This window comes from Leptinotarsa decemlineata, unplaced genomic scaffold (assembly GCF_025532065.1).
Source record: "Leptinotarsa decemlineata unplaced genomic scaffold, Ldec_3_MD MMD2_tig00000690_RagTag_RagTag, whole genome shotgun sequence".
Lineage (NCBI taxonomy): Eukaryota > Metazoa > Arthropoda > Insecta > Coleoptera > Chrysomelidae > Leptinotarsa > Leptinotarsa decemlineata.
In genome coordinates this window covers 2,789,944-2,804,196 of record NW_027412554.1, presented here as the reverse complement: position 1 = coordinate 2,804,196, position 14,253 = coordinate 2,789,944, and the positions used below count along the sequence as shown (strand labels likewise).

General features: G+C 33.6%; 1 protein-coding gene across 1 annotated transcript in view; it reads left to right on the top strand.

Annotated features, from left to right (window-relative positions):
• LOC111509404 (ATPase H(+)-transporting accessory protein 2) overlaps nucleotides 1-8,219 on the top strand; it is a 37,654-nt gene extending 29,435 nt beyond the window's left edge. The window contains exons 4-5 of the mRNA XM_023165151.2: nucleotides 7,420-7,683; nucleotides 7,738-8,219. Coding sequence (XP_023020919.1) covers nucleotides 7,420-7,683; nucleotides 7,738-7,926 — 453 coding nt within the window. The 3' untranslated portion in view covers nucleotides 7,927-8,219. The remainder of the gene's footprint in view (nucleotides 1-7,419; nucleotides 7,684-7,737) is intronic.
• Nucleotides 8,220-14,253: the final 6,034 nt, after the last annotated feature.

Genomic DNA, 14,253 nt, shown 5'->3' with positions numbered 1-14,253 from the left:
AATTGGTTTCCTCTTCACGACTGAACTTGAATTTTAGAAAATCCACCTGCGAGAAACCGAAAATAAAAAAACAATTAATGTTTCGAATTATACGAACACTCTCTCAATAAACAACAACATGAATGAAAGTTATTCGTTACTTACTATGCGTTTTATTCAACTAGAAAGCTGCTCACAAAATTAGCTTCTGTTTACTACATCATAAATGTGTATATAGACAAGCTATGGCATTGTCAAAGGCTAATAGATAAAATACGAAAAAACTCTTATTCAGCTTGGATGATTTTCGAGTAAAATGCATAATCACGTTTCCCGGTTATGAGGCTGCCATCTAATAAAACATCAAAACAAATTGTGCGATACAATAATTACTGTAAGACATAGTATTCGAGAAAAATGGATGTCAGCAATTACCGGTTCTTATCTTTTATTCATTATTGAAGCTTGAGAAATATTAGCAATTATCATTTCTTATCTTCTGATGTATGTAGGATAAAAATAGTAGTCCAGGGTTGGCTTAAGGAATATGTAAATACCTCTGAACCGTTTTGTGTTACGAAATAATTGAAAAAAACGTTAACCCTCAAAAAGTATGTATAAAAAAACAGTCAAGTAAATTAATCTGAGAAAATTTTTGGAAATTTAATGATAATTCAACATCAACTCTCACCACCTTTGAATAAATTCATTTGAGAGAAAGTTAAAAAACGTATAAAAAATCTTGCAATAAAAATTCATAAAGTGAGCATGAAAAACACTTTCAGATAAAATCGTTGCACTTGTCACTAGTATCACTGATACAACTAACTGATCATTTCGCCTCGCAGGAGGTATTTATAGGAAAATAAGTGATGACAAATTATGAAATCAAACAAAAAGTCTTTGTTCCGTCGCTTTGAGAACTGCTTATCTCTGGTTGCTGATTCAGCATTGACAGTGATCAATGTCACCTTGGGTAAGAATAGGAAAATAGGTGATGACATATTATGCAATCAAACAAAGAGCCTTTGTTTCATCGCTTTGAGCCACGAGTCTGGCTTTATCGATAAGTGATGGCGATAATTCTACATACCTGTATTATATATTCTTACCAACTTGAAATAAAACAAAAAATGTACTGTTTCAATCAAAATATTCATTTTTTTATGAAATTTCATAATTTTTGTACAACTCCAATCAAAATACATGCTGACATCGTAGATTCTATGATAACTTTATAAGTCGGTAGCCAAGCGGTTCGGCGTGGGTGCTTTGTTCACTCACTCGAATTGACTGCCGTGTTGGTCGGTGGTTCAAGCCCTAGTCTGAACGATCGTTCTTCACTTGCTGCCGTCCAACCCGTGTTAGGAATCACACGTTAAAAGGTAAGACCTCGTTAATCCTTAGCTCGTACAAGTTTCGACTTCTGAGGGTTGTCGTTCGTAGGGGTGCGACAGCTGGTTAACGGAAAAACAGGAAAAACAGAAACGTCAAATTCCATTTGTGATTACTTTTTCTCTGGCCTTGTTGCGTGTTCTGGAACAAATTCAACAGTTTTTTGTATTTAAATGACGAAGATATTGAAATATCTTTTTCAATTCACATTTAAATGGTGTATTCTTTGGAATTGCGCCTGCGCAAATACTGCTAACTGACCCTCATTGACTGATGTCGAACGAATCGATTTCCATTGTTTACATCTATAAACACTAGCCTTCACGGATACTTCCTTGGAATTCCACTCACATTCGGTACGTTTACATATTGAACAAAAATTATTGTAGTCGGAAGCACAAAATTTGTTTTTCAGCATCGTTGACGACATATTCTACACTCTGAGGCTGGAACACTTTGTCTTGAATGTGTAAATTTTTCAACTGCTTAAGAACCTTTTTCTTTTCCTCATATAATGAATATCATTACTTATTTGTTGAACACGTCTCTCAAATTCCTCTATTTTACGTCTGTATTCTCTGAATGTCATTATAATACTAATTTTTGTTCACCAACGACGTACGAAACATCGTTTTCTTTCCAATCTCATATCAAATGTAACTGACTAATGGTGTACAATTATTCAAACACGAAAACGGCTACGATAATAACAATGAAACGATAACGAATAAACGCAAGCAAAACGGTCGAATACTTCGCTGCCCCCATTGCCCTCACGTTGAGTCCACGACGCTTAACCTCTCGACACTTTTGGATCTCATCTTTCTCCTGATGATGCTAACTTGGTTAACAAAGATACGAGACTTAGTGCCTTTTTGGCATGTTGGAATCCTAGACTTCTGTTAAACTGACATGTTTTTTCTTAGATATATTTTGACGTACCCTGTACACTTCGACGCCATGTTTTATCTTTTAATGATATATGTTGAGACCTCCCGTACACAGTCGTATTCCTAACTCTTCATTTTCAAACCGGCAACGTACATTGCCCCATAAACAACGATAAATTTTACAACCGACAACGCCGAACCTGCCATGCTGGCATTGGCAGCGTATAACCTCGATTCCATCGCCATCTCTCTTTGCCTCGATTACGTCACACGCGTCACACATATACACATTTTTACATGAAATATTAATTATTTCCCAAATCTAAGTATATTTTCCTATCTTCAACATGATAATGACGATTACAGTCTACGGAAATAAAAAAAATGCTGTCAATTATAATGAATGAGTCAATTTCGGTCTCGACAAAACTATATATACTAACATTAAATACCCAACATTCGCAGTTACTTTCAATATCTTACGTTGGTGTAGAGGCTAAGGACAATGTCTACAACGCGGACGATCCCGGTTCGAATCTCATAACTTTTTTTAATTAAAATCACGTGACAAGGGGGCCCAGGGGTGAGGCGGAGTCACAAGAGGGGCCGATGGGTGATGCGGAGTACTAAGGGGACCGAGGGGCAGAGTTCCATGCTTTCCGATACTAATTCCATTCTGCGTCGATGACGTCACACGTTTCTCTCCTCCACTCACTAAAGTTTCTCTGTGAAATACCAGCGACTCACGACTTCGAAGTGGGCCAGAACATACATTGTTCATCTACTTTCATGGGAATACTTACATCGAATAAAGTATTGCGAAAATTTGTAATCTGAAAAAAGTCTACAGGGATTCGTTGAGTAATTCTTCACTTGATGAATCAGTTTCATTCGTATTGATGTCAACTGGAATTTTTTTTGCTGATGATAGATTTACCCAGTGTTCTGGTTTTCTTTAATTCTCTTAAATATTTCTTCTCCATTCTACAATCTGATTTTTCTCTTAACATCCTCTTTTTTATCTTGAATTCCTAAAAGTGAAGTTGAGCTCTTGTAATATCTTCCATAATCTAGTTCTTTTTATATCAGAAAAAAACCGTTTTCACGAATAACTGACAAAACTTTATTTAATGTAGGTATTTCGTTTTATATGTCAAAAGATTGTACACTTCTTCGTCAATAACCAAACACTTTCTCCCAGTGGATACTTTCGACTCCAAAAAGCTGTTGTTTTCCTTAAGTTCCTAAAGAAATCTAAAAATTGTCGATCTATTGACACCGGTCATACTCGGGCATTTTTGCACTAGTTCCTCCTTACTTTTATTTCGGGCGAGCATTGTATTCTTAAAGAAATATAAACTTGTGACGAACCAAAAAGACAAACATCGTAATTAAAGTATGTAGGCCCGGAGAAGAGTTAAATTGATCAGTTAACTCAAAATCAGCCGCGCCACCAATTAGCTTAATTAAAAGAAAGCCCCGATGCGTTCTGACTGTCCCGTCGATCAAGATAAGAATTGTCGGCATTGATGTAATAGTCATAAAACCTGTCATCGCTAATTTGCTGTCGATAATTAATGGGGTCAGAATCTAGCGACACGCTAGGAAAGTCACGTAGACACCCACGTGTTCAAATTATTGCATCATTATTCGTAGTATAAATATGAGAACGAAATTTTCATTTAGTCAGTCCAGTTTGGTCAGTCGAAGTGAAGCCTTCTTTTTTAGTGAAAGTTTACGCGAAATCATTCAAAAATGTTAGTTAGTTCAGTTTGTTAATAATAGTAAAAATGTAATCAGTTCAGTTTGAACCATCAAGTGGAAGCTATCTCCGTCAGTGAAAGTGAAAAATACGCGTAATTAAAATAAAATGTAATCAATTGAAAGTGAAGTTCCATAAATACCAGTGTTATTTCCGAAATAGGCGGAAAGTTTTTCGATCTTGAAATGAACCGACTGTAAAACGCGAGAAATTACGTGTATAAAATTGAAGGAAAGCAATCAGTCCCCGATATCGAAATAGATCAAGCAGGCGTTATCGGTGAATTCCAAAGAAAGGAAAAGATATAGCAATTTATTACCGAAACCGAAGGATGAAGTATTATATTTTACATTTATCCTTATGTGAGTATCATTCTGAAGAAAAAACTGAACTTTTTTTGGCAATTAAGGCGTAATGAGTCTGAATGTCGAGAATAACAATCTCCGAAGATTGATAAAAGGTGCCGTTACTTTTCTCTCGAAAATCTGTTCGAACAATGTCCGTTGTTTATTGATTATGTCTTGAAGAGTTACTGAATCCATTGTTATTATGTGTTATGTCTATACTATGTTTATTGCAAATGATTTATAGAATGATATTTCGGTTTTAACTATGTTCTATACGATGTATGTACTATGATTTGTGTGTAATGTTTTATGAAGAAATCATTGCTGGCCTTGTCGATTGTGTCATATATGGTTTGCGTAACGATATATAGAATGGTTGTTCAATCACATTCGTAATCATTGTGCTATGTGTTATTACTATTTATGTTTTGGTATGATCGGGAACAGGTGAGCAGAATCTCAGATATGATAATAGCATTGAAATCCAATAATTTATGTATGTGACATTGTTATGATTTTTATTGCAATAAAGTTGTGTATTCGTGTATTTACATTGTTATGTCTAGGTATTGATGATTTATTGATATGTGCTCTGAATACATTGATACTCTAAAATTTTAGACAAGTGTATTGGATGCTTGTAAATGATTGGTAAACCTGTCAAATTATTTCTCCTATGCATACAGGGGTGTGTTGAAGAGCAATGATTGTATATTGGTATCGTTTCTGCGCTGAGTTATCAAAATTAAGTAAAATGGCGTACCTGTTGTTTGTAATAAAATTTAGCGAAAGTAATGTTAACGTACACGTTTTTCATTTTAACAGATAATTGTCCCGACAGTATACGTTTAGGTAATTACTATGCGCCTGCTGTCCTTTGTCTCATTTATTTTGCCGTCGTAATATTAAGTTCTTTTTCTTATTTAATAAATGTTTAGAATGTATGTTGACTCGTCATTCAGTTGGTTTATAACAAACATCTCCGGTATACAGCTCCTTTGCCGTAGAGAGGGTAAATTCGAACGTTCCGAGAGTATGAAGTACGGCTGGTTTGGTCCACTGCATAAGATCAGGTAGACGAGGTGGCTCATTCCCTACCTATGGTACATGTCCAAAACACCAAGCTATAGAAAGGCCGCGTCACAAACCTTCATAATAATTGTTTTTTTTTCATTTATATTTAATGCTGACAGTTTCGGACGGTTCACGGTTCCCGAACAACTAGGTTCCATGTTGTATAGCTTTTTATTCAACGCGATCTCGAAGTAAACTGAAGAATATCACGACTAACCCCTCTACCATGGCTTTTAAACTTCCAACAGAAAATAATTTAATATTTTCTTTCTGTGCAGTTGTGTCTCTTGACGGTAATAATCAAAGGAATATCTATTTATACCGCCTTCAGAAAAACAATGTTTTTTCAATCCCCTCCAACTAAATACTTATTTGTTGGAGAATGTTTTAACATTCGTCGTAATTTATTTGTTATTTTGTTTGTAATGAATGAAATTTTTTATTAATAAATTTTGTATATTCATTTATTCAATTCGTTGAGAAAAATGATTTGAATGCAGTACGCCTGTGGCACTAATATATAAATATACTGCTGTAGTTTCTCTAATTTCTGGACAGACTATAACAGCTAACGAATTGGAGAAAGCAGAGAAAATTTTGGTAAAGAATTATTGAAGAGTTTGTTTTCCCAGATATATTCAGAATTTGGAATTTGCAAAACCCCTCGATAGACAAGTAATTTGGTTGGTCTCTTTCCGACTATGTAAAAGTTTTTTATTTCTTGGTGGAAGAGCTAATTTGAGAACTTGTATGCAAGAATCCACGAGGCATCCACTGATTTTGTAACACTCCTCAATTTCAAAAATGCAAATTTGATAAAGTAAATTCAAAATTATTGGAAGTTACACCTTTTGCTGATAGGCTGCTCGGATTGATTCAGTGAAGGTGTGCCTAAGTTCAACAAATGATTAATCAATAGTTAATTCAGACTAATTAATCTATTCAATGAACCATGAGTGTACTTGACTTTTTCAGATAGGAGGGAACCAGGTTGCAAAAGTCACAACCAAAGAGAAAAGTAATATGATAATGTAATTTGTATCTAGCTTGGATGATAAGGCAAAATTATTATAGGAAAACAATTAACAACTTCATTTCCTTGTACTTGAGTAATAAGGCTGCAGGCCAAACATATTATGTGATTCAATAACGTGGTTTATTTGTGAATACCGGGGGTGGTTGAGTTTTTGTCGATGGTCCTTATGAAGAGTTACGCTGTACTTAATGGCTGCAGAGACTGTTGACCATCTGATTTGGCTGTATTTCAAGGTTGTGGAGACTTTGTGAACACCTGATTTTTGGCTCACATTAGAGTGTCTCTTTGACCCTGTTAGATATGGGACCTCCTTATGGTATCGGACCTTCACCCAGTATACGGTTTTCTCGATGTGCGAAACAATGAAATGAATCAGAAAAAGTTGTTACAGTGATGGGGGGAATAAATGATATCCTTAGAAACTGAATAATATATTCTGAATTTTATTAAACAAGAATTTCACTAGAAATTTAATTATGTGAAAAAGTTACAAGTGGAATGAATATTCCAAAAGTAATATTTTCCAAAAAAAGGAATAATAGTTGGTATTGATCAATTTCAAATCAAAATAATCAAAAACAGAATTGACAGCTCATCCAAGGAAATAAATATCAATAGTAAGGTATTAAACAAACATAGGCCATAATCTTACATACATTTTAATATACCTCAAAGGCAATAAATAACAAAATATAGTAATTTCAATCAATGAAGGTTGACAAGTCCTCAATAATAATATGCCAGATAATATTAGATATGAAAATGAATATATGAATGATTAGAATGAAAAATAAGAAATAAAACTTTCTAGGTTTTTTAACCAGCATTATTTATACTTTTATATATTTTTTCAAAAATTTTCAGCAAAAAATAGTTGCTATCAATATGACCATTTCATTAAATTTATACTGATAAATTCACCATTATTTATTTTAGATTGAGAAAGGGGTACAACGGGATAACGTTCCTGATGTTTACTGGTTTAAAGTATCTGCTCTTCATGCTGTCACGGACCTATATGGAGAAAATTCAACACAAGTCCAAGAAGCACACCAACTGTTAAATACAGTAATATTGAAATTAAATTCAGCATTTAACAAAGCCTATGATGGCTTTGCTCTCATCACTGTTGTAACTAGTGATGCTAGCCATACTAGGCGTAGTAGAAGTATTTTGGAAACCACTGAAACCAAATCTGATGTAAGTTATGAAATTCAAAGGAATGATCGAATGTAGTGTTATTCTCTTTTTCAGAAGGAGGAATACAACTTAGCGAGCTACTATAATAAAGATTATCCTGTGATTTTCAATATTATTCTTTGGTTTGGGATAATCATGTTGTTTTCTCTGATTGCCATCTGCTTATTTATCAGCAACATGGATCCTGGTCGTGATTCTATCATTTACCGTATGACAAGTACAAGGATGAAGAAAGAAAATTAGATATTGTCCATTCCAAACTTTATTGAAGTATTACATTGTTATAACTTTTTAAATTTTCCTACTGAAATTTTTTCCGAAAAAATCCAAGGTAAACGCTCACCCGCTCATCTTTAAAAAGTTCAATGGTCTACTAATACAATTTCATTTTTGAAAAACAATGTGGAATTTGTAGTTTAGGTATGTATATATGTAGTTAGTTTTTCTGAGTAATTTGTTTTGAATTGTAAAACAATTTTAAAAACTGTTGATGTGTACAATCGCTACAAAATTAATTTATAAATGTATTAAAGGGGTATTTGTTTCATTTCAAGTGGACTGAGAATATTCTGCAATAATGAAGTGGGTAGATAAATCCTTGCGAGAAAAATATCTGCTGAAAGGCGAATTAAAACTTTAGGCCTGTCAATTGAGATCTGGGCATTTTGACATGGTCCCAATTCAGAGCTCGCTATCTTGATTAAATTATTTATATTGAAGGTTAAAATATACCTGGGAATCAAGTAGTAGTAGTAGTTCTACCATGTAGTTCTGAATCCGTCAAGTTTTACCTATTATATACCCCATAACTACTGTTATAGTTATACCTGTAACACAATTTTAAATAATTTGTAAATTCAATTCTGTCGATGTATGATGTCATGTTCATTTGGTTTTGCAAGCTGTTTATAGTTTATAAAATACATTGTTTATTGTGTGAGTGAGACTTAGGAAGTGGAGTGATTTATCTTGAAGAATTAATTTTTTAAGTTTCTTGTATACCTATGGCATAATTAAAAAGGCCCCCTCTCATAAAGCTAAACATTATTCTTTTGCAAATCCTAAGAAGCTTATCTCATCTGAAGTATAATATATGATTTTATATATCAATAAACATACTGTTTGAACTGTTATTGAACGTGAAATAGAAAACTGGTTGAACTATAAAATCAAACATGAGTTGATATTCTAGTGTTGAATATTAGCAGAAAGAGATTTAAGAAATAATTGAGACTCTCGCCCCTACCCAGAGTCAGGCGACATTGATGAATTCAACTTCACTTGACCTTCAAAAAAGAAACAAAACTCAATTCCATCCTAGTTATCAGGTAAATCAACATACGTATTAGTAAATAAGGTAAAAGTACAAATGCAGTAGAAAATATTCAACAATATACCTATCAATTGAAATTATAAACCTGAAGCAGAGAAACAAACATTTTTATTTGAATAAAATATATTGAATTTCATTAGCTTAGACTTCCATTGTCTAATATGATATTATTTGAAGTCTGAAATAACAAATGAAATAAAAACTAAAAATCCCAAGATTGTTAGTTCCACAGTCGTCTTCGGGTGATGACTGGACTTATTCCTTGGAGTGATGACTATTTATTTATAAGTCATATGAGTGCTTTCACCTATCCTCTCTCTCCGCTTCACCGGGAGATGGTCGTTTGGCAGGAGTTAACCGTTTTCCGCTTTATTATGGGTTTCCATATGTTGTGTATCTTTACGCTAGTTTTCGACAGAATGTGTCGTTGGACAATAGGGGATAAGGGAAAGCACTTTTATGACCTATAAATAGTCACTTTTTGGAGGAATAACTCGAAGATGATTGTGGATACTAACAATCAAAACTGAAGTAACTTGGCTTGAAATTTTTGGATTTTTAATTTTTATTTAATTTTAATGGTTCAATTTTTTGCTTCATTTATGATTTTTTTCTTAATATAATTGATATTTTCACCTTTTTTTTTAAATTTTCATTCATTATTTCAGATTTCAAATCATATCATATTAGACATTGGAAGGCGGAACTAATGAAATTCACCATAAAACACTGTCAACCATCTTCAAAAAAAAGTATATTTATACGAAAAATTCAGTTTTGCCTGAATTAAAAGAAAAAATCTCATTCTAGGGGAGATTGGGTGACAGTGAATCATTTTTTTTTAAAGAAATGTTACTCGCAAGTTTATGGCAAAATGATGCATCTCTGAAATTAAATAATAATTTGAATAGATAGATAGAGATATTTATTTGATAATGTTTTGTATAAAATACATTTATGACAAATTAAAAAAACAAATAGGTGCAAGGTACAAAGTTTTCTATAAAATAAAATAAACAGGAAAAGTTCAATATTTAGATATTATCTAAAGTAGAAGTCATTTCATGACGTGTGCTATACAAATTTACAAGGTAAAGACACTTTTTAGAAAAATGAGAGAGTATCCAATGTGACTCGGGAACAGGTCACTTAGGATCAATGCACGGGTGACAGTGAATCGACTGGGGCTTACAGGACCAATTGCAAAAAAATATTTAAAAACCTCAATTTTCATATTATATTTTTATTTGTACTACTAGACAGTCTTTTATGTCAAAATAATCTTATGAAAAATTAGCAATCACTTTTTAATGAACATAAAAATAGGTTTTCATAGACCTGAAATTAACAAATATAAACTCGTTATTTTAACAGTAATACGTGATTAAACTCGAAAATAAACATAAAATTAACATAAATTCGCTTTAGAAAAAATAATTGCAAAAAAACATATAAGTACTTTTTTTTTTTGTACTACTAGTCCTATAAACAAAATCAATCACATTTTGATGAACATAAAAATATCTTTTCTTATATCTAACAATTAACAAACATGAAATCGTTTTTTCAACTGAAGTAACTCGAGAACACAGATACAATTAACGCAAATGATATTAGAAAAATCTAGGTCAAAGTTATACAAACACTGTTTTTGAGTTACCGAAACAGTTCGGTTTTGGTAAAATCATCTTAATGTCATCCATGTAAGGCAACCAGAGGAATATCTGACACGATTGGCATGTGAAAATTATTTGGTATTTTGTTAGATCCTCTAAGAAAACTTACTTCAGTCTCATTTTCCAGTTTTCCTATAACTTTGGCTATAAATTCCTTTCCCTTTAACATGGAATTCATCAATAATAAAATCACCTACTTTAGGCAAACTTTGAATTGCAGGCAAGCAGTCAGGATCCACCACTGCATAATCAATCCTTCTTCATCTTCCAATATTGGTTCTTCTTCAGAATAAAGACTTATATCATCTTCATTTTCACTGGAACTGTCTTGTAAAACTTTTCTTTTCTTTGTTTTTGCAATTGCCTTTCTCTGTTTTCATTTCTTTTCTTCTCTCAGTTGGTGTGTCGGTTGCAATCATTGATTTTCCTTTTCGTCTTGGAGCTCTTCCACATTTACGCGGACCTGCCTTATGTAGCCCTCGAAATTGGAATGGAGTTAAGAATGCTTTTTTACATTTGAGGAGGAGCTACCAGATGCAGTTGCAGTCGGATCCAAAATTGTATAGAAATAGTAATAGATTTATTCGAAATAGATATCCTAATATACATAAATATTATACAAATATATCAGTTACTATTGAACAAAATACAAAACAACTGAAATATATAAGACTTATATATAGTAGAACATTGTGTGTAAAACAAAGCAGTAGTAAATGATGAAGAGATTAATATAGAGAAGAATGATGAACAACTCAATTGGAATAATATTGTGCCCGTAGATATTGAGATAAGCAGCGTTTGAAAAGTTGGAGGGTGTTATTTTGTTTAATTTCATTAGGAAGACCAATCAACCGACAATTTCTGCTACCGCAGTTGTCGGTTGATTTGTCAAACCACCAACACTCACATAAAAACTTGTCGAGTCGACTTGGGTGTCACACCAATAGGTGATTCCACTTATGTTTCGCTTGCGTTTACGCAGCTATTTTCATCAAGTACTTTTCTGGTTTTTCACATTTTGTTTTCAATCGAAGACCGCCTGCCGGTACTGACGATGCCCAATAGGCTGAAACAGCTGTCTACCGATGGCTCTTAAATTAAAATCAATATGGGAATGATCAGAGAGTACTTATCTATCCATACTTTGATTTTTATGGAATTATTTTCCAGCATTAACCTTTCTCGATTTTATATTATATATATATATATATATATAATATATATATATATATATATATATATACAAAACTAAACTTGGGAATTTCTTTGGGTGAACAGCAGAACGGAAGTGTACTCTTATAACACAAGTTATTCCAATATTTCGATAAAATTTATTATCATCTTCAGGGAAAAGCTACAAATGTTTTATGGTGATAATACAATATGAAAAAGTTTTTTTTTATTTTAATAATGATATAAAATGTATGTATCCTCACTGGATACAAGAGGTGTCTACCTCTTTTAACTTGATGACTATTTTATTGTATTGACATGTTTCAATTGTTTAGATATAACATTCTTTTCGACACGCCCAACCTCACTAACAGTAAAAAAAATTTTTATATCATTATTAAAATTAAAAAAAAAAAACTTTTTCATATTGTATTATCACCATAAAACATTTGTAGCTTTTCCCTGAAGATGATAATAAATTTTATCGAAATATTGGAATAACTTGTGTTATAAGAGTACACTTCCGTTCTGCTGTTCACCCAAAGAAATTCCCAAGTTTTGTTCTTAACTAGTCAGCAAAGACTGTCCTTCAACTATATATATATATATATATATATATATATATATATATATATATATATATATATATATATATATATATATATATATATTATATATATATATATTATCGAGTGTGCATGTTATAAATCAAAAATTAAACAATTTGTGGACACAACACTCAAAAAAGGGGGGCAAACCGCGGACACGTGTTTTTGGCTATTGGCCTCATCAGCGCGGTGCAGCCAAGGTAAAGATGGGAAATACTTGTTTGCCGAAATCAGGAAACAACACAAACGCACGGACTCAACAACATGAGCCAACCGCACATTTGTGGTTCCAGTTAGAAGACCTAGAATTCCCAGGCTACATCTAACATGACCGCCTCGTCTCTGCCAGACGTTCATTATGTGTAAACTGACCCTTAGCCTTCAGACCACCTCCACTTTTAATGTCATTCAGTCAACCAATCAGAAGCTACCGCGCATACAGCGGGAAATTCAAACCAGTAGATGAACAACACCGATACCAGCACACTTCAAGGCCATGCATCGCTGGTAAGTATTTCAGAGAGAAACTTTGGTGAGTGGAAGAGAGAAAGGTGTGACGTCATCGACGCAGGATGGAACGAGTATCGTAGCGATTCAAGCATGGAACTCGGTCTCCTTGGGACTCCGCATCACCCCTCGGCCCCCTTGTCTCATTCCAGTCACGTGATTTTAATTAAAAAAAGTTTATAGTTATGAGATTCGAACCTGGCCTCTACACCAACGTAAGATATTGAAAGTAACTGCGAATGATGGATATTTATAGCGTTAGTTTTGTCGGGACCGAAATTGACTCATTCATTATACTTGACAGCATTTTTTTTATTTCCGTTGACTGTAATCACCATTATCATGTTGAAGATAGGAAAATATACTTAGATTTGGGAAAGAATTAATATTTCATGTAAATATGTGTATGCGAGAGACGCGTGTGACGTAATCGAGGCAAAGAGAGATGGAAATGGTATCGAGGTTTTACTGGTTGCTAGCGCAAGCAGGTGTTGCCGGTTGTACAAATAAATCGTTGTGTATGGAGCAATGTAGCGTTGCCGGATACTTAGATTTGGGAAAGAATTAACATTTCATGTAAAGATGTGTATGTGTGTGCAAAAGCGAGAGACGCGTGTGACGAAATCGAGGCAAAGAGAGATTCATCTCTCTGGTATCGATACCATCTTCAGATGGTATCGAGGTTATACTCTGCCATGAAACGATGGAAGACATTAGAAAAAGAGTCAACATCAAACTCCTCACCAAATGGGCTGGTCGCTACGGAGCCAGAGTTCAAAAATTGTTTGATATTCAATGATAATTTGTTGGCAGTCGAACTGAGGAAACTGCAAGTTTATCTAAATAAACCGATACAAGTGGGACAAGCTATCTTAGACTTGGCAAAGACTACTATATACGATTTTCATTATGGCTATACGCGTCATCGATTCGGAGATAATTGTGTAATTCTCTACATCGATACAGATAGCCTGATTTATGAAATATGCAATAAGGATCCTTACGAAATCATACGTCAAGATTGTCACAAATTCTTCGATACTTCGGATTACCCGTCCAATAATCAGTTTAACGTTTCTTTGGTAAATAAAAAGGTTCTCGGGATGATGAAAGATGAGAATAACGCAATTCCGATGACTGATCGAAATTGTATACAACTAGGGTATTGGTGACGGAGGATAGTACCTATTAGAAGCGTCAGCAGTTGGTAAAGAAGGCAAAGGGAGTCAAATCTTCTGTGGTGAAGAATAAAATAAAATTGAGTTCGATG